The sequence below is a fragment of the Cryptomeria japonica genome, chromosome 10, assembly GCF_030272615.1.
Source record: "Cryptomeria japonica chromosome 10, Sugi_1.0, whole genome shotgun sequence".
Lineage (NCBI taxonomy): Eukaryota > Viridiplantae > Streptophyta > Pinopsida > Cupressales > Cupressaceae > Cryptomeria > Cryptomeria japonica.
Genome location: NC_081414.1, coordinates 565,608,925 through 565,636,298, shown reverse-complemented (window position 1 = coordinate 565,636,298; position 27,374 = coordinate 565,608,925). Strand labels below are relative to the sequence as shown.

The 27,374-nt window shown below is 37.5% G+C and overlaps 1 protein-coding gene across 2 annotated transcripts in view; it reads left to right on the top strand.

Annotated features, from left to right (window-relative positions):
• Window positions 1-7,641: 7,641 nt before the first annotated feature.
• The window catches only part of LOC131060727 (phenylacetaldehyde reductase), a 207,445-nt gene continuing 187,712 nt past the window's right edge, over window positions 7,642-27,374 (top strand). The window contains exon 1 of one of the 2 annotated variants that reach the window (XM_057994077.2): window positions 7,642-7,933. In XM_057994077.2, coding sequence (XP_057850060.1) covers window positions 7,822-7,933 — 112 coding nt within the window. In that variant the 5' untranslated portion in view covers window positions 7,642-7,821. The remainder of the gene's footprint in view (window positions 7,934-27,374) is intronic. The other variant, XM_057994076.2, reaches the window with a different exon arrangement.

Below are 27,374 nucleotides of genomic sequence, written 5' to 3'. Positions count from 1 at the left end.
CAATGACCAAATTGAACAATCAAAACAACCAGTGGTCACATGACCAAATTGATTTATGACTGGCAATAAACTACCAGTCAAATTTGGTCACATTTTCATCATTGAGCCTTATTTAGTCATCATACTTTCCTCCAACTACTACCACTGGGGCATCTCCGCCAACACCACCCTCATTGCCCATACCACCTCTCCTACCTCCTCTCCTCCCTCCAACTCTCCCTCTACCTCATCCAATCCCCCCTCCTCTCCTATTACCCCTATCACCTCCATCAACACCTCCTTTGTCACCTCCCCCATCACCATCTCCATCACCTCCATCATCATCATGAGCATCTTGTCATTGCCTCATTCGTTGCCCAATCCCTCCAACAATCAGAATTGTGGGATTTATCAAAGGAGTAGGCCTATGTGCTGCCCACCAGATATCATACTGAGGTGATGTCCCTGGATCAACCACACCTGCACTCCATCCCCATTGTACTAGTCGAAGATTGTCAAACTCTGTGTATGCTACCCATGCACTGATTCAGGGTTCCCAATCTAAGACCTCCCGAGCTGACCTAACAAAATATGTCGTACTCTGAGGTACAATATGCACCTCCTCAAACCGTCTCAACACACGGTCAAGAAGATGTACATCATTGATCCGCTATGAACTCACTGTCTGCCCTATCAAATATCTTTGTTGTCTGCAATATGGTAGGTGTTGTGCATCATCAACCCAACTATGGCAACATGGATACAAATGCCATATAAAGTGTTTCAATACATCAATAACATGTCGCCAATATAAGGTGTATCCCATGCACCTTTGTCAAACTGCACCTGTGTATTTGTATGCTTAGGGCTCATCAACATGTAACTTAATGTGTTTCAGTGGCTTGAAAACAACTATGTGCTCCCATGCCCAAACTTGGAGGAGCGTGATGCTACAACTGACTGATCGAGGACCCAAATAAGAAACTATATGCATATGATAATAAAGCATCCCAAAAACACATGGACCTTAAGCATATACTCGACTCTCTTCTATCATCCCAGCCAACACCCTCCCCCAACTTGCTAGGAATCCATGATTCTATCGATCTGGAACCAACATGCAATTAAACTACATAACACAATGCTCATATCATTATACTCTCTCATCATGTGATCCCACCCAATCTCATACAATGCCTCAATCCCAAGCTCATGCATGTGACACTTGTAAAACTTACACAAGGCGGCTATCCCTGATCGATGACTATAGGTTACTCTTTCCATGAATAGGAATGTGCAGGATCTGCCACACATACTCAAGAGTCACAAATGCCTCCCCAATCAACAAATAGAACAAACATATCTCAAAATGCCATATGTCTCCAAGAGTGTTGTTCAAGCCCCTGTTGGTCATAACCTTGGGTATGTATAGAATGTGATACATACCGACACATTGAAAGAAGGTTCGCTCCTCATCATCCAACTGATGGTGCAATGCAAGGCCCTTAGGCCTAATCTCATGCATACCAAGGACGAGAAGCATAACCTATAAAAACATGTAATTAAGATCTTAGGTACACATAAAATCCTCAAATGCTTGATGCCCATGTCAAAATTGCTCCCTATGATGAAATTTTTTACACAAACAACATTGCGAAATTTAACATTTGTGAAAGGATTTTGAACAGTCAAATGTGAAAATCTTACAACATATTTGAAACCATTCAAACAAATGCGACATAGTTACACTGATTGTGAAAAATAGAGATGCATATGTGAAACATAATTGTTGTATGCGAAATAGTTAACGCATGTGGTATGCAAATAACAAATGTGATACCTAAGTCATGTATGTGAAAATTTTTAAGAACAAATAAAAAATGATTAAGATTTGAAAATCAAACAAAAAAAAATTGAAACACAAATTAGGGCAAAATTCGATAAGCCAGGTCAGTGTACCTACCATGCCACCTGTGCCCTCTAGTCAGTTAAATGATTGAACTCGCTCAGACAAGTGTTGTCACGCTCCAATACTCGCCATCGCTCCTAGCATGCTCACAAATCGTTCAAAAATAACTATGAATTATTCAAGCTCCTAGAATGTAAATGAGAAAAATGAATCCCAAAATTTCTATTTATAGTCAATTTGGAGGTAAAATTAGGGTTTTCCACCATTATGGTCACAGTCAAAATCAACTTTGAATGCCTTGTAGGTCAATCAAACGAGCTCAAAACTTCACCAAATTGGAAACACGTAACCTTGATCACATTATCATTAAATTGGTCTTCAATTCAAAAAAAAATCGACCAATTTTCTGAGTGGGCAAAATTATATCCTACCATTGTTGATGCATAGTAGGGCAAAATTTTTACTTTTTTTTGAAATAATGTTACATCAAACATTGCCTCAAAGGGGCAAAATGTACACTTAAAATTGTCCTCTTCCTAACATCGCTAATTATTCCTCAATATAAATTAAATAATTTTTAATTATTTAATTAATCTAATTTTGTTCCTCTAGATCAATATTCATCTTTTTCATCACAAACTAATTATTTAATTTCTATCTTAATCATTTAATGAAACCTTTCCCTTTTAAACTAATTAGTCTCATTTATTTTCTTTAATTAAATGATCTCTATTGTTCAATTAATTCAATTTCTAATTTTCCAATAATTAATAATTTTTTTAAATTATTTAATTATCTAATTATGTCCTCCAAATTAAATAAACTGGGCATAAATTCATTTAATTTAATTTCACTTCATTTCAATTAATTCAAATTTCTTCTAAATTCTAATTAATTTTATTTCTTATTAATTTGCATTTCATTTAATATTTTCAAAAATCAAAATTTAAATCAAATTAAATTTCATGCTAATTTTCTACAACATATGCCAAATATCTAACCACCATTGATGTTCAGTCAACTCCCAATTTATCTTTTCTAACTAATTAGTTCACTATCAATCACATTTTTTTGACTGATCAATCAATTCAGTCAACAATTCAATCAATTTAGTCATCTAGTCAATCAATCCAACTAGCCATTCAATCAAATTCCTTGATTGATCAATCAATTCTATTTGACTCTCAATCAAACTAGTTATCTCCTCAATCAAGCTAGTTGATCTATCAATCAGACTTAGTCAACATGAGGAATTCTCTCCCACCAACTTGTCACATGAAATCTCAGCTATTGATCGATTCAATTCTCAAACAAATCTCAACCATCCAATCAGACTCTCTAGAATGTATAAATTCAACATCAATTTCCCTTTTCTAACAACCACTATCTTCAAATTCTTGTGCTAACATTCTGCAGACATTTCATCATGTGACTCTAAGAGTCATCCTACCACAAGAATTAGAAGAGCAATGAAAGTGACATGCATAGATTCAACAAGGCATTTTAATATTTATAATTTGTTTTCTTGTTGAATTTGCTAAGCATACTTTCATTGATGTTACATATTTTGATTAATTAGATTGGGCTTGGTGGTTTCCCATTAATCTGATTAAATAATGACAAATTTCACCATATACATATAGTGTTGAACATTTTTATTTTCATTAAAAATTTCAACATTTTCATTTTCAATATCAACATTTCCAATATCAATCTCAACATTTTCTTTTTCAATATCAACATTTTCATTCACAATTTCAACATTTTCATTTTCAATATCAACATTTCCAAAACCTATTTTCATTTTCAATTTTAATATCATGCTCCACATTTTCAAATTCAATTTCCTCTTCACTTGAAATTACATTTACAAGTAAGGAAGAAGACTGCACACCTTGATGAATATTTGATATACCAAATGTCTTTTCTTCCTATGTCTTTCTCTATCTTTTTCTTTATAAGCTTCAATTTCATCTATTGTAGGTTTTATCTTGCGTTTTCATTTTCGACGACTGTTGCCCCCATTACACTTGCCAAAAGATTCTAAAATTGATTGTAAGCTTGAGTTTTTGTAAACAAGTGCTCCAAAAGGTGAATTTTGTTTGATATAGACAGAGAAAAAAATGTGAGGATTGTTGGAATGCTCAAATGGTCGATTTTTCCCTTTTTATATGGAGAAATAAATGGATATTCATTACTAATCAATTTCAGCACCAAAGGCAGCATGAAAGGTGCCAAAGGTTTTTTGCCCATAAAGATAAAAAAAAGATTACGGATATCCGTATTAGCGAATTATAAATATTTTGTAAATTGTTAATATATAATAATATCTTTATATATTAGTAATACATGTAGAGATAATAGAGAGAGAGAATGAGAGAGGAGGTAGGTAGGGAGCCATAGAGAGAGATGTGTGTAATGAGATAGGGAGGGAGAGGTAGAGAGCCATAGAGAGAGAGGTAGATGTAGAGGTAGAGACGTAGGGAGGGAGAAAGTGAGAGAAGAAAATAGATCTAGGTGTGTGTGTGTGTGAGAGAGAGAGAGAGAGAGAGAGAGAGAGAGAGAGAGTGAGAGTTTTATCTAGGTGTGGTGGGAAGATAGAGGGAGCCTGAGTGAGAGGGAGGGAGCCCAAGAGAGAGAGAGAGAGAGGAAAGAGGAGGATAAATTTGAGAGGTCCATAGATGGACAAAGGTAGAGAGATGAGAGACCTTGAGGGAAGGAGTGAAGAGAGAGACTATAGAGAGAAGAGAGGGAAGGGGAAAGAGATGAATAGAGAGGGAGAGAGGTTTAAGAGACCTAGAGAGAGAGAGAGAGAGAGAGAGAGAGAGAGAGAGAGAGAGAGAGAGAGAGAGACCTAATAGAGGGGGGAGGGATATTGAGAGACCAAAGAAAGAGAGTGCCTAGGGGAGAGAAGTTTACAGATATTAAAAAATATTTATAAAATAAAATGTTATATCAAGCATATATACATGATATTTAATTATATTATATATTAATATCATTTATTATATATGATATTATACTATTTTATATATTATAGACCAACAAATAATTATCAAAATATTTAGTTGACATAAAAAATTAGTTATTAAAAAGAAAGTTAAATAACTAGTGTTCTAATTGTATATCCATTACTAACGAATACCCGTTATTAATGAATATCGGTTATTAACAAATATCCATCATTAACGGATATCCGTTTCTCTAACAAAAAATATGCAGCCTTGGGATTTTCCTCAAGATTGATTTGGGATTTGGCTTGGAGGTGCCAAACTTGGAATGTCAACACAAAAAACATGTTTTTAGGTTTTCCTTGGTTTTCTAGACTTCGCCCATGTGGCTGATGACATTTTTTTGCCCAAAATTGATGAAATGAAAAGGGATTTTTAAGAAATTGTCAACTTTCTACCAATATAAAATTTTCCTTATTTTGAATTTAATAAATAATTATTATTGATTTTTTACATACATTATGTCTAAAGTCCTAATTGATAGGTTGATTGAAAAACATCTATAACTTTAACATGGTTAAACATTTTACAGGTTAATGTTACACATTCTATGCTTCATTTACTATAGGAATCAAAAAAATTAAATTTCATAGATTTTTGACCAAGTTATGATTTGCAGATAAACACCATTTTTTATTTTTGAAAATTTCTAATAAAAAATTCACAATTAATTATTTACTTGCCAAAAAATTACAAAAAAAAATGTGGCACATTTGAACATGTGTCGTTTATTTATATTGAAAATTTTAGAAAAAAATATTACGTTTTAACTGTGCTTATGTTTTGCAGACACATTTGCTTTTTATTTTTTCCTTGAAATTTTAGTACTATTGCATTGAAATTTCAAATTTTCACCAAATATATTTAAATTTTTCAAAAAAACAAATAGTGTAGAAAATAGATTCAATATGCTACAAATTTTGTTCTTACATATTTTTTAAATTATGTTAATAGCCTATTCAAATTTTCATGTCAAGTTGCCTAACTTCGATTTTCTGAAATTTCATTGCCACTTAAGGGCCTAGTTTGGATCACCATGATCTTGCACACACCCTATCAATCAAAGACAATTTTATCAAAAAATTAGGAGAGTTATCCTCAAACAATAATTAGTCAAAGATATTTTGAGATGGCCAAACCTTTTTATGCTAAAATAAATCATATATGCATTGCTTGTAGAATGCATATTAATTTTTTTATGCACATCATAATATTTATCATCATATAAGTTTTGCTTTGCAATCCTATTCTACATTTTTCTCTACTCAGTTTTGGTAGCTTTTAGCATCAACAAGAGGATGCTTGAGCATAGTTTTGAGACCTCATACATTTTGAAATTTCTTCCTATGTATTCCTTTTAGGAATTGTAAGATATTATGTATACACCTTTGGTTTTTTTTCTTCCTAAGGGAGGAATGTTTTTTGACAATTATAGACCATCTTCTATATTCGGTTTCAAACATATAACATTGGTATAAATTCTACATTGTGTGTGTGTGGGGGGGAGGAGGGGGGAGTGGGCTATTTAGTCCTATTTCTATTTCTATTGAATGACGGGTTGCAAGTGTACTTCCTTATTGTGGGAGGGAGCTTCTTCTTATTTGGGGATTTTTTTTTAAATACATGAATACCTCATCACATTTCATTTTCTAGGAACTATCATTATTTTATCCATGTAAGTTACAATTAAGGGGGTGTTAGTGTAGGTTTTTATATACTAGTTTTTACTACACTTTATTAAGTTTTTATAGCTTAATAAAGTGTTTAATTAATTAAGAACTAGTAGATAAGATGTTGAGGTCTCACCATCCTAAAATGGAGTAGCATTTACTATTTTTAGATCACTTGGTGATCACTTCCTATTGGTTGGATTTGCCACCTCCATCCTCTCCCTAGTTATATATAAACTCACTATCTAGTTTGTATTTTAAAGCACGTATACACATTGAGATTCCTTTGCATACTTTGTCACACATACACATTGATGCATGCATTTATCTTTTGTAGTTTCTCTTTGAGCTTCAAATGTAATATTGTCATCTTGACATTTGCACCTCTCTTGAAATTAAGGGCTTGTAATTATGTTATTTCATTTACAATTTTATAGCGTCTCTCTCATAAAAGAATCTTGTTTATTCATTTGTTTCAAATATCTAACAAAGAGCCCTGTGAAGCTTGCAAATTAGTGTCCAGATGTCTATGAAGGCATACTACTTTGTAACTCAAATAATAGATACATTCAATTTCAAAGGGTGAGATGATGCTCCAAAAGGAATACATGATCATTGAGAGATCAACAATAATAAAAAGTTGAGGGAAAATATGTCATGATCAAGAAGTTACCTTTATAGCCTTATACTTGGATCGTAGATAATTTGAAGCCAAGTGTCTAGTATCAAACTAATGCTAACATAAACTTGTGACAAAATAACATAATTAACCACAAACCAGAAAAATGAAATGAAATAATTCTTTTAATGACGTTGGACCAGACAGTCAAAGGGACCAGGATTTTGAAAGAAAACATGACAAACATTGTAACATTATTCTGTAACATCGTTCATTTCGTTTTGGAGATGAATAAAATAAAATAAATTGGAGTCTCTGCTACGTAGCCACCTTTAACGACTGAATTATCAACGCTTACGCCATTTGCTCACGTACATGCTTACGCTTTGAAGATATATTTAAAACATAAAACGTCATTATTTCATTAACTATCATTTAAAATCCTTAAAAAAAATTTCCAATTCGGCTGTATCGATACCCACTAAAGCACCCACTTATTTTTTCATCAACCACCACTTCAAAATTCTTAAAAAATTCTCCGAATTTGTCTGTATAAATACTCACTGAAGTACCCCATTTCAACCACTCTGCAAACTACCGGAAATAAGTCATAAGAATTGAGGCAGAATAAGAATGACAGGGAAGCTTGTTTGTGTGACAGGGGCATCAGGCTTCGTTGCCTCGTGGATCGTTAAGCTTCTCCTCAATAGAGGTTATGTTGTTCGAGCTACAGTTCGTGATTTGGGTTTGTACATTTTCCAGCATTATTAGCTGTCAATATGGAGTGCATTAGATATGATCCTGATCAGTGATTGCATTGTTTTAGTATTCAACAATGAAATATGATATTTGAGTTTGACAAATGTATTCAATGTGATGTTTTACTGTATTGACCTATCTTATCTACATTCATATTCAATATCAATCGAACAATTTAGCATAATAGAAATGGGTAATCCAATCAATTTTACAAATTGATGTTCCATTATTATTTACAATTATTTGTTTTTGTTTTGTAAATTTTTCGTACAAAATGTCATGACTAAAAAGCATCTCTTCTTTCAAATTTATGTATGATTTACATCTCATCTTGTTTGTGGTGTGCCATACCACAGTTGACCCATTCAACATTTATAGTTTGAATTTTTTAAAATATTCTGTTAGCCTAGTAGATGTTAAAATATTTTTTTTTCTTCTTCATTCTAACATTCAACCTTTAATCATATAGAAGACTTGAAAAGGTCATATTATAGAAACCCCGTTCTTTTAGACTTTTATTACTCCAAGGAGCATATTATTCTGAAGTGACACGTAGATAAAATATTTTTCTGTCCAAGCATTGTCTAGCAATGCATACTGTTATGAAAACCTTAATCTTAGTAGCTATATTTGCTTTGAAAATTTAAATTGGCAAGTATGAAAAGGGCTAAAGTTTTCGTATCCGTTTAAAAATTGAGAAACTAGTGTAAAATTTGAGAAAACATCTACATATCACACCCACATTATATTATAGTACAACCCACAGAAAATTACTGTTCGCCAACCTGGGAAAATGTCAGAGGGCTTTTATTTTAATATCATATCAATGTGAGCTTGAATATATGGGTAAAGCATTCTATGATTTGGGGAAAATACCGCTGAAATGAAATAACTTAACTGCTGCATGAAAGTTGGGGTTGCTTGGCAGAGTTATATTCAAGCGAAAAAGAGTTTGCACTTGCAGTCATTTGACTGTGGTGAATTAAATTGCAAAGTACAGATTCTGGTTACTTCAGGGAGCACACTAAAAGAAAAGTCAAGAAATTATGGTGCTATGGGAACTGGTGAACTCGAACTAACCACATCCAATAAAAATGATATTTTGAATGATTAATACGTCCATGAGAGTAAGCATCCATCCCGTTTCAAGAACCCACATCGATGTAAGCATGAGCACTTCCAATACCGGAGCCTGTTGATTGTGATGTAGTAAGCATAAGGGGTGGAGGCAGAGCTGCGGAACCCTGGCAACCAAGTAATCGGTGCTGGCTCGCTGAGCAAGGCTTATCTGGAGGGTATCCTGGTTTCGCCACTGTCTTTCTCTATCAGTGATGAGTGAAGAGTGCATTTATGAGTTCAAAGTGGCACTTTGTTTCTCTCTGAGTTCCACGATACTTTGGGCTTCATCGAATCCGATGAACATGGATTGTAGTTGGTTTATGAATCAATCGGTTGGGTTTACATAATGCAATGATGTGGACATGCACTATAGAACTTCTTGAATTCTTCAGGGCCCATATCGACTGAACAAAAAGTTCCCTTTAGTGTAGACCAGCAATCAAATTGAATTACGAATCTATCTGATGGCACCTCGGGATAGGCCCAGGTACGCATTCGATTTCCTTATGAATGTTTGAAAGATTTTAATGACATCCACGAGACTAAACAGTCTATGGGACCGAGATCTTCATCAATAGTTTATCTTCAGATTCTTTTCGATGTCGGATCTTCTGCTGCTAATTTTGCCTATGAGGCTGGCCGTTTGGTTAATTCTATCTTCTTCAAATAACTGATGCATGTTGTCGACCTTCAAACCATCTTCGTATTGGGTACAAATATCCTTATAAGCAGTGCACTCCATGATGAAGTGCCATTCTGTTTCCACCACCCCCTTATTGTAGAATATGCAAGCTTTTTCTTCCCAAGTTTCCTTGGGTATCTTCCACCTACCGGTCTCACACCTAAGATGATGCGATCCCGTTCTCAATCGAGCAACTAGCAGCTTTGCTTTCCCTTTGATAGCTGCCCCTAAATGTGTTTTTTAACCGTGGTCCTTAGTTGGGTTAAACTCTTTGATGTAGTAAGCTTTTTTCCGTCCAATTGGCTTTGTCAACATGGCAATTTGAAATTTTTCAATCACATAACTTTTTATTTCACCATTGGTGTTAGGACACTCATGCAAATTTATGCCCCACTTGTTCATCCAGTTGTTGTTCTACTTCATCCAGGTTTTCTTCCTTTGATCTAGTGTTTCCTTCACCACCATTTTAGGCCAGCCATGATTATCCATATTTCAATCTTCTTTAAATAACATATCAATCGTGTTAGCATTGACACCTCTAATGGAAAAGTGCCTGCCTCAACTAACAAAATGTCATACGGGACTGTGGTTTTAACTTTGAGATTGCTTGTTATTAGATGTTTTCGAATTCTTTCTAGTTGTCTCCAATGACAGTTTGACATATTGCTTCCCCACACTTCGCAACCATAAAGGACCACTGACGTGACTAGTAAACCGAAAAGGGTTTTTCTGGTTTTCAAATCCCAAAGTTTAGCTTTTCTGCACCTATTTTGAAGTAAGTATAAGGCTTTCCACCCTCCCTGTATCCTTTTTGTTCTACTCCTAGCTGAGATTATAGTGGAAGTCAATCTCAAGATACTTGTATTCTTTCACAATTTCCAGCGGACTGCCTTCAAATAGAAAGGTTACTTGCTTGTTTTTCTTTTTTAATGAGAAAATCATGATTTTGGTCTTGGTGATGTTCACTTTCATCCCAACCTCCTGACAAAAGTGTTCTAAGGCTTTCAAATGTTCTCTTAACCCATGAGCTGTTTTAGAAATTAGGATAAGATTATCAGCATATAGAAGTAGTTTCGCCACATAACCTGCCAACTGAACACCATCCCCATTTGTCTTGCTCAACCATGCTTCCAACTTATCAATGTACAAACCAAAAAGCATTAGAGATAGAGGGCAGCCTTGCTTAACTCCAATGTCGCTACCAAAATATTTTGACATAGCTTCACTTGTTCTGATTTTAGTTCTAACCTTCTCATTTAATCTATGCACTGCAGCTCTATACACATTTGGGATGACAAGTTCTTTCATCCCGTACCATAGTTTGTCTCTAGGTACCATATCAAAATCTTTCTTAAAGTCCACAAAACAACAATAAGCTTCCTCACCTTGAGTGTTCCAAATTTTCTCTATCAAGTGTCTAAGGGTGATGCAATGATCAATGGTAGAGTGTCTTGACCTAGAACCTACTTGCCCTTTTTCTCTTTTACCCTCCTTTTCTGCCCAGTTGCTGATCCTTTGTTCTACCATCCTCCCAAAGAGCTTTCCAAATAGGGGATTGACCATCATCATGCGGTAGTTAGATGGATTATTGATATCACCATTTTTAAAGAGAGGGATGACCACACTAGTTGTCAACTCCATCCGAAAACATTTCTGATTGACACTATTGAAAATTTTCTTTATGTGAGGAGCAAGAGTCTTGATCCCCCATTTTAAAAATTCAGCTTGTAACCCATCTATGTCTTGCGCTTTACCACTTGTTAAATCCTTTATCCCACGTTTAATGTCATCAATAGTGAGAAATTCCATTGATGTGTTAACAACAAGTGGGTAGTCTTTGTCATGAATCCGCTCATAAAGGAACCTAGCATAATCCAACCATTGGACATCTGTAATGCTGTTTTCAATCTTTTTTTATTTTGCTACAGTTCCTTCCAAAAACCTTTGGGATTAAGCTTTCCAAGAGAGATTAGTTCCATCCTTCTTTCAATAACATATTTTTTTTAGATTGTATATTTTTTTTTGTATTCTTTGTCTATTCCTCTCTCTTTTAATGATCTTTTGGCTTCCTTACATTCTTCATCATACCATGGGTTAGCTGGAAAAGTGTTTGCAACCCCCATCTTGGGGTGAGAAATTTTGCATGTATTTAAAGCCTTGTGTATTAATGGGATCAACAAACTGATATCAATTTGGGCACCCTCCTTATAGGTTGATTTATCCTCTTTGTTATTTTTTAGATATGGAAATGTTGCTTAAGTTCAACACTTAAGATTTCTTTATTCTCTTGATTTATGAGGATTTTGCCCTTGGGAAGGATCTTTTTTTTCATGCATTGACCCGGTTCATTGTGTTGACTGCTTGGAGAAATGCCTAGCTTAACAATAAGAGGTGAGTGGTCTGATTTCAACTCAATAGGACAGTCCCCAATATCAAACTCCAGCAATCTAGAAATAAAACTCTGCGAACAAATCACATAGTCCACCACACTTTATCCATTATAAGTATTACATGTAATATCACTTGACCTTGGCCAATCTCATGCCATTGCAAATGACTATGCTAATCAAACTACAAAGGCCAAGTAATTCTGCCTCGTATTGAGTCACATTGCCATTCTCATTCTGCAAAGTTCTTTCCCAAAATTGACCTCCACCTTCCTCCAACCATAATGGATTGTTTTCCCCTCTTTCTTCCCACTCAATCGAAGGGATTGATTATTAGATGTCCTTGCATTAAGGTCTCCTATTAACACTATGTCTCCAAGTGTGCTAAAAATAGATATATCTTTTTTAAGTGAGGCATAGGGGTTTTCATTGTCTAAATTTCTCTTCTTATAGAACTTTGAATTTTTTGGTGCAAAGTAGCAAGCAGCCAATCTGAAAGTTAACCCATTCCCTGTTATTTGTAGCCATATGTATTGTTTATTTGTGTCTTCTTTTTCAACTTTTACAATTCCCTGCCACTTCTCATCTATTAGCACTTTGATACCCACATGATCTTTGCTCGTTTCACTCCTTTTGTTCCAAATTGAGACTTCTTGTATCCTTCAAAATCTGGGACTTTGCATCCATCGTGTTTGTGCGTTTCTGTAAGAATGATAATATCCTTTTGCTATGGGCCCCAATCTAGGTCCTCTTCTCCAAGGATATCCCCTACAATTGCAACTTATGATATGTAAGTATTCCTAGGGGGCCCCTATTCCCTATTTCTTGTTTGAAAAACAATCATTGATTTGGGCTTTCCCATTCTTCAACCATGCCTTCTTTCCCTCATTTCTTGTAATTTTCACTTCTTCCCATTCTTTCCTTTGTTCTTCTTGTTGATTGAAGGTCAAAGCTTCATCTAGGTAAATGTGTGTACCTCTAAGTAACCCTCTATTTTTTAGAATCATGTTCTTATCCTCTGAATTTATCAATGTGACTCTTACGTGCCTATCTCTACCTCCATTTGTCTTCTTTCCAATCCCGTTTGCTTGTTGGATATGCCTTGTCCACTTCAACTTGTCTTTAAAAAAGTCCCTTGCTAGGATTTCGGTTCTCTCCTACTAACTGAAGTTCCTCAGACCTTTAATTATAATGTTTGTAACCTTGCTTTTGTTTGTCTTTTTCTTCCCTTAGTTGTTTTTTGACTTGTTTTTCAATGATTCCTTTTTGCTCACTTGATGATCCATTTACCGCTTGTGACCATGACTTGGCCTCTTCTATTCGTTCTCTTAACTGATTCTCTTTTAACTCCATGTTTGCTAATGTTGATTGGATCACCTTTTCTTGCATTGAGCTTTCTCCTTCCTCCATTGTTCGCTTGTTTTCATTTGTTTTAATTGATCTAACTCTTGTTTTAGAGTGACCAATTCTTGTTGTCCCCTCTCCATATTAATTTGCAAGTTTAAAATTTGTTCTTGCAATATCTTATTTTCCTTTTCCAACTTGTAGTTGGTTTCCATAACTATATTTATCCCGCTGTCTTCATACATTCCCTTTGTTTCTAGAGCTTTTCAATCTTATGAGCTCTTCTACATACAACTCTGATGACCATAAAAGTGGTGTGGATGTAAGACTATAGAGTTCTTGAAACACTTTTTCGGTGACCTTCTTGTTTGTTATGAGCTCTTCTATTTTGCCCACAATCCCTTCCATCTTGTCCATACTTGACTCAAGCTTTTCTATGTCACCTATTAGCTTTCCTTTACCTTTATACTCAGCTTGGTCAATTTGTTCCCCTTTTTGAAATATATTATTAGATATCTTTGCATTACTGTTATTTATCTTTGGTAAAATCATAGCAAATTGTTTCTTTTGAGTTTGCCTCAGTTTTTCGGGTCTGCCTGTGCCTTAAAATCCCTTTGTATTGCTTTGCATTCATGAAAATCAGTTTTTCCTTTGTGTTTACTTGATTAAGTGTATTTGCCCGAGGAGATCTTGTTAACAAAGAGCCCCAATGTCTTGCTAAACCCTCTTGACTCAAAAAATTAAACAGATCTTTCAACTATAAATGAGGTTCACTTGCCATTTTTCTGTTTGCTATGCATTCCATCATTTTCAAAAGTTTTGGAAATATGTTTGCATTTGATATATGTGATCTTTTTGTGTTGAAATGAAATGACCCCCTTACATTTTTTCAGATTTTTAAACACAACAAAGCACCTGTTAAGTTTAGGAAGAGAAATACAATACTGCTGAAGAGTAACCCTTCCACTTTTTGATCACCAAGAACCCAATGTGGGGAGGTGAGAGCATACGGTGAATAGGGGATCGTTAGCTCCAAACAAACTGAGAGACAATGCTGGGTGGCAAGCCAGCCCCTTCCGCTTGTCCAGCAGGCAAGAACAACTTAATGTAAAAATCACTCTACCACTTTTCAGCGGGAGGACAGGTTTTACAATTCTGAAAGTACGATCACTCAACCACTTATTCAGCGGGAGGCCTATGAAACCAACTGAGAGAAACAAATAGCGGCTAGACCATCCTCTTCCACATTTTTCAGTGGGAATACAAAATGTAAAATGCAATTAAACAAGGCTGATTAGTACTATTGATTTCAGCGTTACAATGAGAGCATTAACTTGCAGATTACAATAGAAAATTAGGAATTGATCCTCTAACAAATATAAACTATCCAACATATGAAAAGAAGCCACAAAAGTAGATAACTCAAGTCTAATATGAAGAACAACAAACTGAAATAACAAACCAACAAGAATAGAAGTCATCGAAATGCTCATAACTTTCTCCATGCAGCTCCAAATGACTTGAAATCAAATGCAAATGGTCCCTGGAGAGGAGATGTCCAAGACAAGACCAACAACCCGTTGCAAATTGGCTCAAAACATCAATGCACGCTTTCCAAGGCAACCTCCAACATAGTACGACCTGGGAGATAGGGCGATTTTGTCTAGAAATTCAAAATCAGCTCCAAAATTCACGAAACATAGCAAAATGAATCGCCTAGCCATGAGGAAAACATAGGACGAATACTTAGAAACGACAACTGAACTCTTAACGACTTATGAATGAATTTCACTTTCAGCACCATACACAGCAAATTCCAGAATTTGAAGACAACACTCCCAAATCAAAAAGCATCAAATAACTTCATCTTCATTGAGCTCAATCTGCTCCTCTGAATGAGAAACAGTCACAACATTCAACTAGGGGCTATCTTTCAAGCACGAAACTGAAGGAGGCTAGGAGGTATGCATTCCTCGAAGCAAGAGTCTGGAATGATTTCGACAACACTTCATTATGATAAGCAATAGATACCAAAAACAAGAGCCCAACACTCTTATTTATAGTCTTTGAAGCTCCAAATTCAAATTCAAATTCAAATTCAACTCCCTCCAAATTGACATGAAATGAAATGAAGTCAAATGCCAACTTGGACGCCCAAAGCAATATAATATTTGCCTTTATTTTAAATCATATATTCCTCCAAAGGGACGCCAAAATCAAGTATTGCTTGGACACTTTAAAGGTTATAATCTTTAAATGAAATATCTCCAAAATGCACGCCCACCTTATGTCTTGAAAATGATACTTTATAAAAAAATATCAATAAAGTGCATTATGGTGTCCAAAGAGTAAATAAGTGAATTATTTCATAAAATTAACTTTTTCTTCCTAAGGTGTCCATCTTACCTTATTAATAATTCACTTATAAAATATTTTTCCAACTGCTCAAACTGACCTGCCGAAAAGAGCCATCTGAACAGACCTGCTGAAACCTTGCTAAAAATAGTACTTACTAAAACTAGTAAGTTCGGAAAAGTCTTCAGATTCATTTGCATGTCACACCATCACGAAGCTCTCTGAAAACCCAGAAAAATGAACTGTCCTTGCCCCCACTTACTAAAAATAGTAAGTTTACCAAAGTCCATTGATTGCTACGCATGTACCATCATTGCGAAGCTTTTTGAAAACCCAGAAGGAATCCATAATCAAAACTGTAAAACTCCAACATGCAAGTCGCGAAAAATGCCAAAACATCCTCCTAGAAAATAGGAAACCCTAATTCTGCCTCTGATTGACCAATGGGTCTCAGAATTGGCCAACAGTCCCCAAAACAAACTAGAGTGCAAATCTAACATTTGAGGCCCTACTGCATTGAGACCTTGACCTGCCAGAACTAGGTTTTCTTCCATTCTGCCTTGTTTACATCACATGTAATAAAATATTGATTTTATTGTGTGGTTTCTCTAATATATGCGAGTTTGGAGGTTTTAGTTTTAGTTTTCATTTGTAAAAGCATACAAAATAAAGTAAAATAAAATGCAAAACAATGTAAAGAAAACTTGAAAAGGAAGGTCAAAACTACACAATCTAGCAAGTTTTAAGAAATCGAGAATTCATGAAAAGGAAGGTCAAAACTACACAATCTAGCAATAAAAGCATAGAGAGGAAGCGGGATGGGCAATAGCAGAGGGAGGTACAAAATTACTTAATTTTCATGAATAATAAAAAAATAGGTTAATGCCATTTCACATTTCACATGTATATTCTTCCCTGTTTGTCATAATTATTTGGAAGTTGAAACAATAGCTTTAAGGGTAAGGTCTCATGATTTAGTAGTGCAGTTCAACTTAAAAGTTTAAGCTCTGAAATTTAGGGAAGCTGGTGATCTTATGAAGAATGCTGCAAATAAAAAATTAATAAAAAAACTATTTTCATTCTTTCTTTTTTGGCGGGAATCTAAAATATTAACTAAGTGATAAGTGGCAGAAAAAAATCTCAAGTTGGTGGGCCATTTTCTAGTCCCATCCCAATTGCACCCCTTGAAATATGCAGTTCTAAAAATTAGGGGGTGCTATTTTTCAAGAAAAGATTCTAAATAATCCTATAGCATAAGTTTATTGATTCATGGAACCTCCTGCTTCATGAAAATAGATCCCCAAGCCCCCCTGGGACCTTACCCTAAGCTTTTAAATAATATACAAAATAACCAAAAAGAATCATCAAAATTTGATGTATTGTTTAAGAGCTTAAGTTAACAAAGTTAGGGCAGACATTCCCTAAGATAAAAGGTCCTCTAGAATATGATAATAAATAGAGCACTGAAGAAATTTGAACATTAGAAGATGCTATAAGTATAAAGTGAAAGTACAAATGACCCCTCAGCCAACTTATTCACTAAGTAGCTCTTACGAAGATTATATTGTGTAGGCTTGTAATTGACACTTTTGAAGTCTCATTTTATAAGGAAGTCAGTTAAACAGAGTTGTAGAAAGACAAGTAGTTAGAGTATAACATAGGCAAAGGAGTTATAAATTATTAGGACACTCAATATATTGATGTCAAATAAAACATGGTCATCAATGATAGATTTCACTTAGCTGAAACTATTACAGTTAGTTTAGTCAAAGGTGTTCTAAGTGATTTGTTGTGGTATCCTTCTCCTTAAGATTGTATTTACCACTGTGTCTTGCTTGCTGATTACAAACACTAAAACAATGAAATCTAACAACCACAGTACTCATTTACAGTAATTAAGGAAATAGAATTAAATCTCAGATTTATATTGATGGATCAACTGCTCAAAAAAATCTGCTTACAATGAATTAGCAGAGTTTGATGCTCAAAATTTAAAAAATACACATCAGTGCAGGGGAACATGGATGAGTCTTGAACTGTTTGTTTAGAAATCACACACAACAGATAATTAACTCACTGATTTCAGACCTGCACAGCAAATCTGGTAGTGCAATGGTTATGAGCTGGATCTTCCTTTCATTGTATGCAGTCCTTGGCTCTACAGGTCCTTAGTGATGTGATTATGGTTTAGGAGGATTTGTGGTTGAGGGTTCGCAACTTTAGTTGATGGTGTTGGCTGGTTGGTATATGCTGGATGATGCCGAAATTAATTGTAATGTCCCCATTTTTGGTCTCTCTCACATAGTAGTTAGCTTTGGATTTCTTGATGTGCACCAGCCTTGTCAGAGGGGATGTCTAATATTGGCAGTGAGCTCAGTTGGTTTTGAGGAATCCTATGACACTTTTTGAAGTGAATTTGACTTATGGTGTGTCCTTTCAGATTCTTGGAGAGAGTTTCTATTTATTGTAAGTCACCCGGTCGGCCCTGAGTTTCTTTATTCATCATCGGTATCATTGCAGTATGGTCAGATTTCAAATTTGATGTTTTTTGACAGTTTTCGCAAATCGGGTGTATTATTGGCTTTAATTTAATTATTTCACCAAGATAGCACCTAAGTGTAATAGCTTGTTGGAAAGAGAATTTAAAGTTTTAAATCATGGATGCATATTAAGGGGACCATGCACATCAAATATTATTATTATTTCATAAATAGGGTTTTTTGGAGAAAAAAAAGAGCATTTTAATTCAAAGTGAATTTTAAAATGTCTTTTAGAAAATTTGGTGGGAAAAATTATTCAAGGAGGTTTTGTGAGTTCATGGGAATTATATAGAGCATTTGATTTTCTATAATGAAAGCGTTGTGGTTCTGTGGAATTGAACTTGGTTCATTTCAGTATTCTTGAGGATGGAAAGCCTCATAGGAAGATTAATCACGGTGGTGAAAGATCCTCCCTGGTTGATGCGGTGTGGCTCATTTAGAGTTACAGGTTGTGCTTAAAGGAGTTCTGTAGGTTTGATTGAAGATTGGATTGGCAATTTGGCAAAGTCTTGCAAACAAGAAAATTTTCAGAGTATTCACAGGAGATTATTAGGTAAATATTTGGATGTTATTTTTGAAGTTCAGATAGCATTCTTGTTGGATGATTTGTTATTGCTGGTTAACATCAGATCTAGATGCCACAATGAATGTGATTTTTGTATGGGAAATAGTGTTTGTGGTTGTTGGGCGATTGAGCTGGTATGATTGGTTTGGTGTGTGAAGTTTTTATTGTGAACAATCTATTTCTTTCTAGTCGCCTAAGTTCTCAAAGTTTGGTTTTGGAATAAAAGATAGATTTTATTGGGTTTTTTGAGTACATATTGCTGGTGCGACTTTGAAGACAAGGTGTTGGAAATAAGAGTTGGGCAATAACATGGAGTTCTGAGGCGTGGGTTCTCTGGTTATTGGAGGGTGATTACCACCAATTTTCATTTGATTGTTGGGTAACATTTTATAGCTGCTATTAAGAGTGATGATGGGATTGTTTATAGTTGCCAAACATGAATGAGATTGGTGTGAGTTTTTAGTAGGTTGTGGATGATTTGCCTTGCTTCTGGATGTGACTTTCTAGTCAATATTGCTGCAAGTAAGATTTCTTTTTGGGTGCTGAAATCTTGATGAGTTTAGATGTTAAGTTGAGTTTCTATTTGTTGGGCTCTAGTTGCTGTTGTGGTGTTGGAGATTTTGGACTACTGGGTTAAGGTTTTCCTTCCATTTCAAGGTGTTGCAATTACCTCATTTAGGCTTTCCAATATATGATGACCAGGAGTCTCTAGGAAGGTAGAAATAGGATGATTTCACCATTTGCAGGCCCTTGGGTGCATAAACAGTTGTAAGGTCAATAAAAGTGTTGCCGATCGCCCTCATTTAGCTTAAGGTGCGATTTGAAGCTGCTAGGAAGGGACGTGAAGCTGGAACAATAGACTAACAAGTCGGGTGATCTGCTGTGTGATTTTAGTGTGGACATGAGGCATATACAGTGCAAGAAATTCATGCTACAGTTTTTGTTCAGTGAAGAGGTCTTGTAACAGTTTGGACACTATTTCCAGCCCAACACAACTCATATCTCTTGTTGACTTAGGTTAGCATATTTGGCTCTATAAAATCTATTTATAAAACAAATTAATGTATAAGATTTAATAGGTATTCCGGGCCAGAAATGAGCTAATTGCCTTTATACTTTGATCAATGCAAGTTTTTGAATCATATTCAATAGCATTGTGAAGCAACATCTATCAGCAAATCATTAAAACGTCTCAGTTAATACCTTACATGGATTGCATGTAAACTGTTTGACATAATGTCTATTAATTGAGCTCAAGAAAAAAGGTAAAAATATTTGGTAAAAATTAGTGTGGGATCTTAAAGTGGTATCAGATCAAAAGAACCTGCCATCTTGTGTGTTTCTATTGCTGATTTCTAGAAGATGTCCAACAGAGACAAGGCTCGTTGAACAAAACATTTTAGAGAATCTTTCAAACTTCTTAAGTTTGAGTGTTTGATGAAAGTAATGGATGTGAGTAGTATGCTTTATGCATTGGGAAAACAACTTGAATTCTGATATTAGTCAAAGGGAGTTCTTTTTGACAAGTCAAAAGAAGTGGAGCAAGTTTGCATGAATCAATAGTCCAGCCCCAAATTATGAGACATTCAGATAAAGATGTGAGACTTGCAGTCACGACTTGTCTCATTGAGATTATAAGAATTTTAGCTCCTGAAGCACCCTACAATAATGACATAATGAGGAAGATAACTACAACTGATTATTGGAAACTTTCATGGGTTAGGTGATACCAAAAGCCCTTCTTTTGGTAAGAGTTTTAAGATTTTAGAATTGATGGCAAAGGTCAGACCATTTGTGCTTTTGATTGATTTAGATTGTGATGATCTTATTCTTGAAATGTTTCACCATTTCATAGCTTCTATCAGTGAGGATAATGAAAAATCTATTTCTACTTGCATGAAAACCATTATAACGTTCATTATTAATGAAAGTGTGCTATCTCCCAGCCCATCTTATCTAGGTTATTGGTTGTTTTGAGGCAAGAACATGTTACTGCTTTAGCCACTTATGAATTGTTTGATAGTGTGAGAAGAGGCTAAAACCTTTCTTGGACAATGAGGAGCATGAAAGAAGAAGAGGAGTTCATAGTAGAAATTTCTCATGGATAGAATGCCTTATATCATGAGGTATGTATGACAGATTCCCAAAATGATTCCATTGAAGTTCATGCATCTACATATGATGAGGATGTGTTTAATGAAGATAACAAAACAATATCCTTGGGGTAAAAATTCAGAACTATCCTTTGAAACTAATAACTTTTATGACAACACTAGTAAAATGAATGCAAACGATAAAGTTGTTGAAAAAGAGCATGTTGAAGGAGAGTTTGTTGAGTTTCCAAATCAACTTATAATGATGATCTCTTAACTCACTCCATGGATGATAGTTTAGATGGGTATTGTTTTGATTTATAAATAGAATCCATGGAGAAGAGTGTTCATGATAGCTTCAGCCTTTTTGATTTGGAGAGTGATTTGCTTAGGGAAACAACCACTCCGAGGATCACAATGAACATATGTTTTCTGATCAAAGCTACTAGCTCTCAAGTCCATGGGATCTAGGTGTTTTGGCACCAAATTATGATAAAGAACCAACTTCAGATGAATTTTCTTTTGAACAAAGTGTTGTCCTAAACTTAAGAGCATAAATTATGCAAAGAGAATGTCTTAGAGGTAGTTGATTTTGGGAGGCATGATTTTCAGGACAAATCAGAATTATTATTGCATGGAGCTGACTTTGATCATAGGCCTAGTGATGAAGATTGGGGAAAATTTGAAGGAGTGGCACAGGGAACTTGGGGCAGACATGGAGACACTGCTAAAAGGTATGATGAAGGTTCCAATTTTTGCATGTCTAATAACAATAGTTCATTAACTTTGCATAATCTTGACATTCATGAATATGGTTTGAAAGAAACAATTATGGGTGACAATTGAAAATGAAGTGCAAATCTTGTCTAATTGGGATAACATGAAAAGGTTGACTAAAGATTTAATCCAAAAAAAACAATGAGATAGGCATGAACCAATTATTACCTTTGCTGATTTGCAAATAATTAAGAGCGCAGTGGAGGAAATGAAATCAGCCTACTTACATATGATTAGAGATGGAGATGTGGCTATTAAATTTGCAAATGAGGCTTTATATATGTCCAAGAAAACAAAGGCTAAGGTTAATGAGCTCACCATTGAGCTTAATTCCATGAAGCATGCATTAGAGAGTGTCCAAAAGACACTTCAAGAAGAATAAAATCAACTTTATGAGGAAAAATAGTTCAAGGAGCAAGAGAACAAAGAAATGGATAAAGAAATCAAGTAGGTGTTTGAAGAGCTTGATTGCATCCAAGAGGATTTTGATCTACTTCTTGTTTTTGTTTGAGATGGATATTGTTGTTGGGTAATTAAGCATTAAGGTAAATTGTGTTAGCATCGGCAGTTAACTTGTCGGTTGTCGGCAGTTGGTGCCGGGTAACTGACCAGACTCCTTTATATTGTATCTGTTCCTAGTCTTTGGACAGGCTATTGTAGTCGAACATATTGCTATCATTGTATGTACTGGCTTACCATGAATCAATAGAACACTTGTGAGTTCCATATATTCTGTGTACTTCTGTCATTTATGCAATGTCTTAACCTGACACCCTACGGGGAAAATATTTGGTGTCATTGCCTAGATGTACTCGGGAAAGGAAGGAGTGGATGGCGCACGGACACGATGGGCCTACCCATTGGTAAGATAAACCCAGAGGCCGACGACGCGCAAACAAAGCTCTACAACGGGGAAAACACTATGACGAGGGAATTTTCAATCCTGCTCTAGGTAGCCATCAAGACCTACGTCCGAAGAGAGGCCATGGAGGCTGAAATCCCACCAAGTGCCATGTGGACAGCACTGGAAGTTAGCCCGGCAGTAAATCAGTTGATGAACCACCTCCCCGGTTGCTTGCACAGGCATCACTGGCACAACAAACTCGCCTGGAGGAGATTGCTCGGGAAGAGTGACGCCAACAAATCCTCCAACAATACGAAGAAAGCAGCTGTCGGGAAGCGGAGCGGGATGGCACGAGGCCAAGAAGGAGTTGAACCCTGAATCCCATAGGGATAAAGGAACATTCTATATTCAAATAAAGGTGTCATAATATTGACACAAGTTGTATCTGATGAAATGAATTAATAAAGGAGTGTTTTGGTTTTCTGTGTTGTTATTTATGGAAATGTATGGGAATTAATTCCCAACCTATTAAACAAAGATAGAAATAAGAAAGCAGAAACAGACGAGTGGGAGGCCGCACAGAGGGCCTTGATTCTGGAACAACGAGTAGAACGTAGACAGAGGCTGAGGCAACTTGCCAAAGGATGACTTGTCAAGGGGTTGCCCAAAGGGAACAAAGGAGGTGTCACGGAGGGTGCAGAAGCCGAGGGAAATTTCTACACGTCACCAGAACACCGTAGGGTGAGAAGCCACGAAGAGTTTCTAGAGGAAACAAGGTTACGGAGGAATCTAGTCGAAGAGACTCGGGATCAGTTCAGAAACTTATCCCTTATGCCACGAAGTGAGGATCACCAAAGGGAGTCAGGAGTGGGTGCGGGTGAGAACAAAGGGGAGGACAACCGTATGGTTGTAGGTGCAACACACGACAGGCAAAACACCATACCCCCAGTCACCCATGCAGGACACACCATCGACGTCGGAGGGAGCGACGCAGGGGCACAAACACAACCACAGCCACCTCCGGGGAGACAACCCCCATCGATGGCGGGCAAACAGAAGTTGCCCAAATTCAACGGAGATGGCAACGATGACCCCGTACGACACTGTCATACATGTGAAACTATTTGGTCCGCCAATGGAGTGACGGACCAGGATGAGTGGGTACAACAGTTCCCAGCCACATTACGCAGAGTTGCCATAGATTGGTACTCCGATGTTGACAAGCAAAAAGTGGCCACATGGGCCAATCTACAGAAGGAATTCAAGGAAGAGTTTTGGTTGCTCCGTGATGACAATGAAATCGTAGTTGAGATATACAGTACCAAACAAGGTCCCAAGGAGACAGTACGGGCATACAGCCGGAGGCTGAAAGAACTGCTGGGTAAAATGGAAAGCCAACCCGCAGATAGGTTGAAGAAACGATGGTTCGTTGAAGGGTTGAAATCCTCCCTACCGAAGAAGATGAAAATTGTACCCCCGACGTCATATGATGATGCCTATAATAGGGCGATGGACCTCGAGAGCGAACACAAAACGTCAAAGAAGAAGAAAAGTAATAAATACTCATCCGACAATGATGAAGACTCTGACGGGGAAAGCAGCTGCAGTGGCAATTCGAGCAAAAAGGTGCACGCGCTCCAAAAGGACATGGAACGAATGTTGAAAGAATTCAAAGCCATGAAGGGGAGTACAAGACTGAAGAAAACGACGTGTGGTGTACGGACTGTAGGAGTGACAGACACACCAAGGGGTCCTGCCCCAAGAAGGCTTTCTGTGACATTTGTCAGATTGCTGGACATTTGATAAAGGAATGTCCCTACAATATGAAAACCAGGAGCCAACAAGTTCTCTTCACGCAAGAGCAGTCGGCCATTGGAACTTCGCAAACCGCCAACAATAATGCATCATCTGGCGGATACCGGAACAACTGGCGAGGGGGGAAGACCAATAATAACAATAATAATAGGGGCCGGATCCAATATGATGCGGAGGGACGACCAATGATCTAGTGTCGAGCCTACAATCAATGGGGCCACTTTGCCAGAGAATGCACCTCAGAAGAAACCCCACAAAAACTATGCAAATGGTGTGGGCCTGGAGACCACGATGATGGAACTTGCCCAAAGTCGGGAGTGAACCTGCTCAACATTGACAGGACGGAGGAACGGGTATTGGCAATCACACGGTCACAAGCAAAGAAGGCCACATACCCGAACCCCCGCATAGAGAAGCAACGGGCGCTGGAGGCGAAGGCTGAAGTGGCGAAGGAAATGTTGGCACAAGGGAACACTCAGGATGCGGCAAGTACTTCCCGCTCTGAGGTTGAGGAAAATATCCTGAATCAAATGCTGCAGATTGAAGTACCTGTGAAGATGAAGGACCTCCTGGAAACGATGCCGCAATTACGTACGACACTCCTACGTACGGTGCAAGTAACCCCACAGAGTCGGGTAACCCGGAATACGGATGTTCCTGGCGGAACACCAACAGACCCATTGGTGCTGACACTATACAGTGGTCGGCACCCAGTGGTGGTAGAAATGGGAATACTTGGCACCATTTTGACTGACACCATTGTCGACGGCGGGTCAGGAGTGAATGTGCTTTCGGAAGAAACCTGGAAGAAGCTTGGCAAGATGACACTATGGCCGTCAACCTTCAACTTACTGGGAGCGGATCAACATGGTATCAAACCTCTTGCAACGCTCATGGCGCAACAAGTGACCATCGGGACACAACCATTTGTCCTCGACTTCGTGGTGATTCCGCTCACCAAGAAAGGATATGATGCCATTCTTGGTAGAGGGTGGTTGGTGGCGGCCAGAGCGAATCACAACTAGAAGCATAACACGCTGTCCATGGAGAAAGCCGGGCAAAAATTTATTATCGACTTGAAAACACAACTTGTGAGTGAAGAACTTGCGTCAGAATTGGAATCGGACGACGAGGGTGGAGTTGACGAAGGAAAGTATGGAAGGGAACTGGATGAGGAAGGCGTCCTAGGAATCCAAGGATGTTCGAAAGATGAGACCGATTCCCTTATTGGGCTCTTCCACTGGCAAATGGAAGACTACGAGCTACTGTATGGGTGCAACATGTTGGAGGTTGACAAGGAGCTGGACGAAAATGAATTTCCGCGGGGAATACACGGAAGGGGATGCTCCTGTCAACGAGACACCAGCACATAGGTTTGACATGACGAAACCAATCTGGTACGAAGAGTCTGTAAAACCCACAAACCTCCGCATGGAAGCAGAGCCAAGGAACATCCTGGTTGGCGACGACTGGAATCCAATCTTGAAAGCCACCGCGTTTAAAATATTCATGGAATACAAGGATGTATTCACTTGGACGTACAAGGACCTCAAAGGGGTGCCACCAAAACTGTGCGTACATCAAATTTCACTTGTACCTGGGGCCGTACATGTATGGAAGAGGCCGTACAGAATGAATAAAAACTATGTTGCAAGAGTGAATGATGAAATCGAGCATATGCTCGAAGCCGGGATTATTTTCAAAGTGCAGACCAGAGAGTGGGTATCGCCCATAGTGATATCTCTTAAAAAGGAGGCAAACCAGATCCGAATCTACATGGATTTCAGATGCCTTAACGCGGTCACCATAAAGGATTCGTTTCCAATACCATTTACGGATAGCATCCTGGAGGAAGTGGCCGGTCATGAAATTTATTCATTTATGGATGGATTTTCTGGGTATAACCAGATATCCATTGCCGAAGAGGACAAATTAAAAACGACCTTCATAGTGGAAGATGGCGTGTATGCGTATAACTGAATGCCGTTCGGGTTGTGCAACGCGCCAGTGACATTCCAACGGATAATCCTTCACATATTTGACAAGATGTCAGTAGGGAACTTCAGGGCGTTCCTTGACGACTGGTCTATCTACGGTAACCAGGATGCACATCTGGCCGCACTTGGCGAATGCATGGAGAGATGCAGGCGAGCCCGCCTAGCACTCAATCCCAAAAAATGCAGATTCACGGTACCTCAAGGGAAGCTGTTAGGACACATAGTGTGTAAGGCTGGACTCAAGACTGACCCAGACAAGATTCGGGTGATAGTGGAAATGGAGGCATCGACAGAAGTCACGGGAGTCAAATCCTTCCTAGAACACATAGGGTATTACAGGCGGTTTATCAAAAATTTTGCTCAAGTATCCTGCCCTCTGGACAAGCTGACGAGGAGAGGTGAACGGTACGCATGGCGGACGGCTCAGGAAGAGGCCTTCCAAGTATTGAAGTCACGGTTGGTGGGTGCGCCAATCCTGACATATCCTGACTGGGACAAAGAGTTCCACGTACACGTTGACGCATCCAATTTCGCCATAGGGGCCACACTGGTGCAGGTTGGCGATCACGGGCTAGATCACCCGGTCTACTTTGCAAGAAGACTCCTGTCGAAGGTAGAGAAAAATTATAGCACCACAGAGAGGGAAGCCCTCGGGATGGTGTACTCCGTCTAGAAATTTCGACATTACTTACTGGCCACCCTGTTCACATTTTATGTGGACCACCAAGCGTTGATGTACCTGGTAAACAAGCCAATTATCCAGGGACGAATCAGCCGATGGCTGCTACTGCTTCAGGAGTTTACATTCAACATTATTGTAAGACCCGAGAAGAGCCATGTGATAGCTGACCAGCTATCGAGAATCCAGTCAGGAGAATTAGCCGAAGGAGTGAATGAAGATTTTCTAGA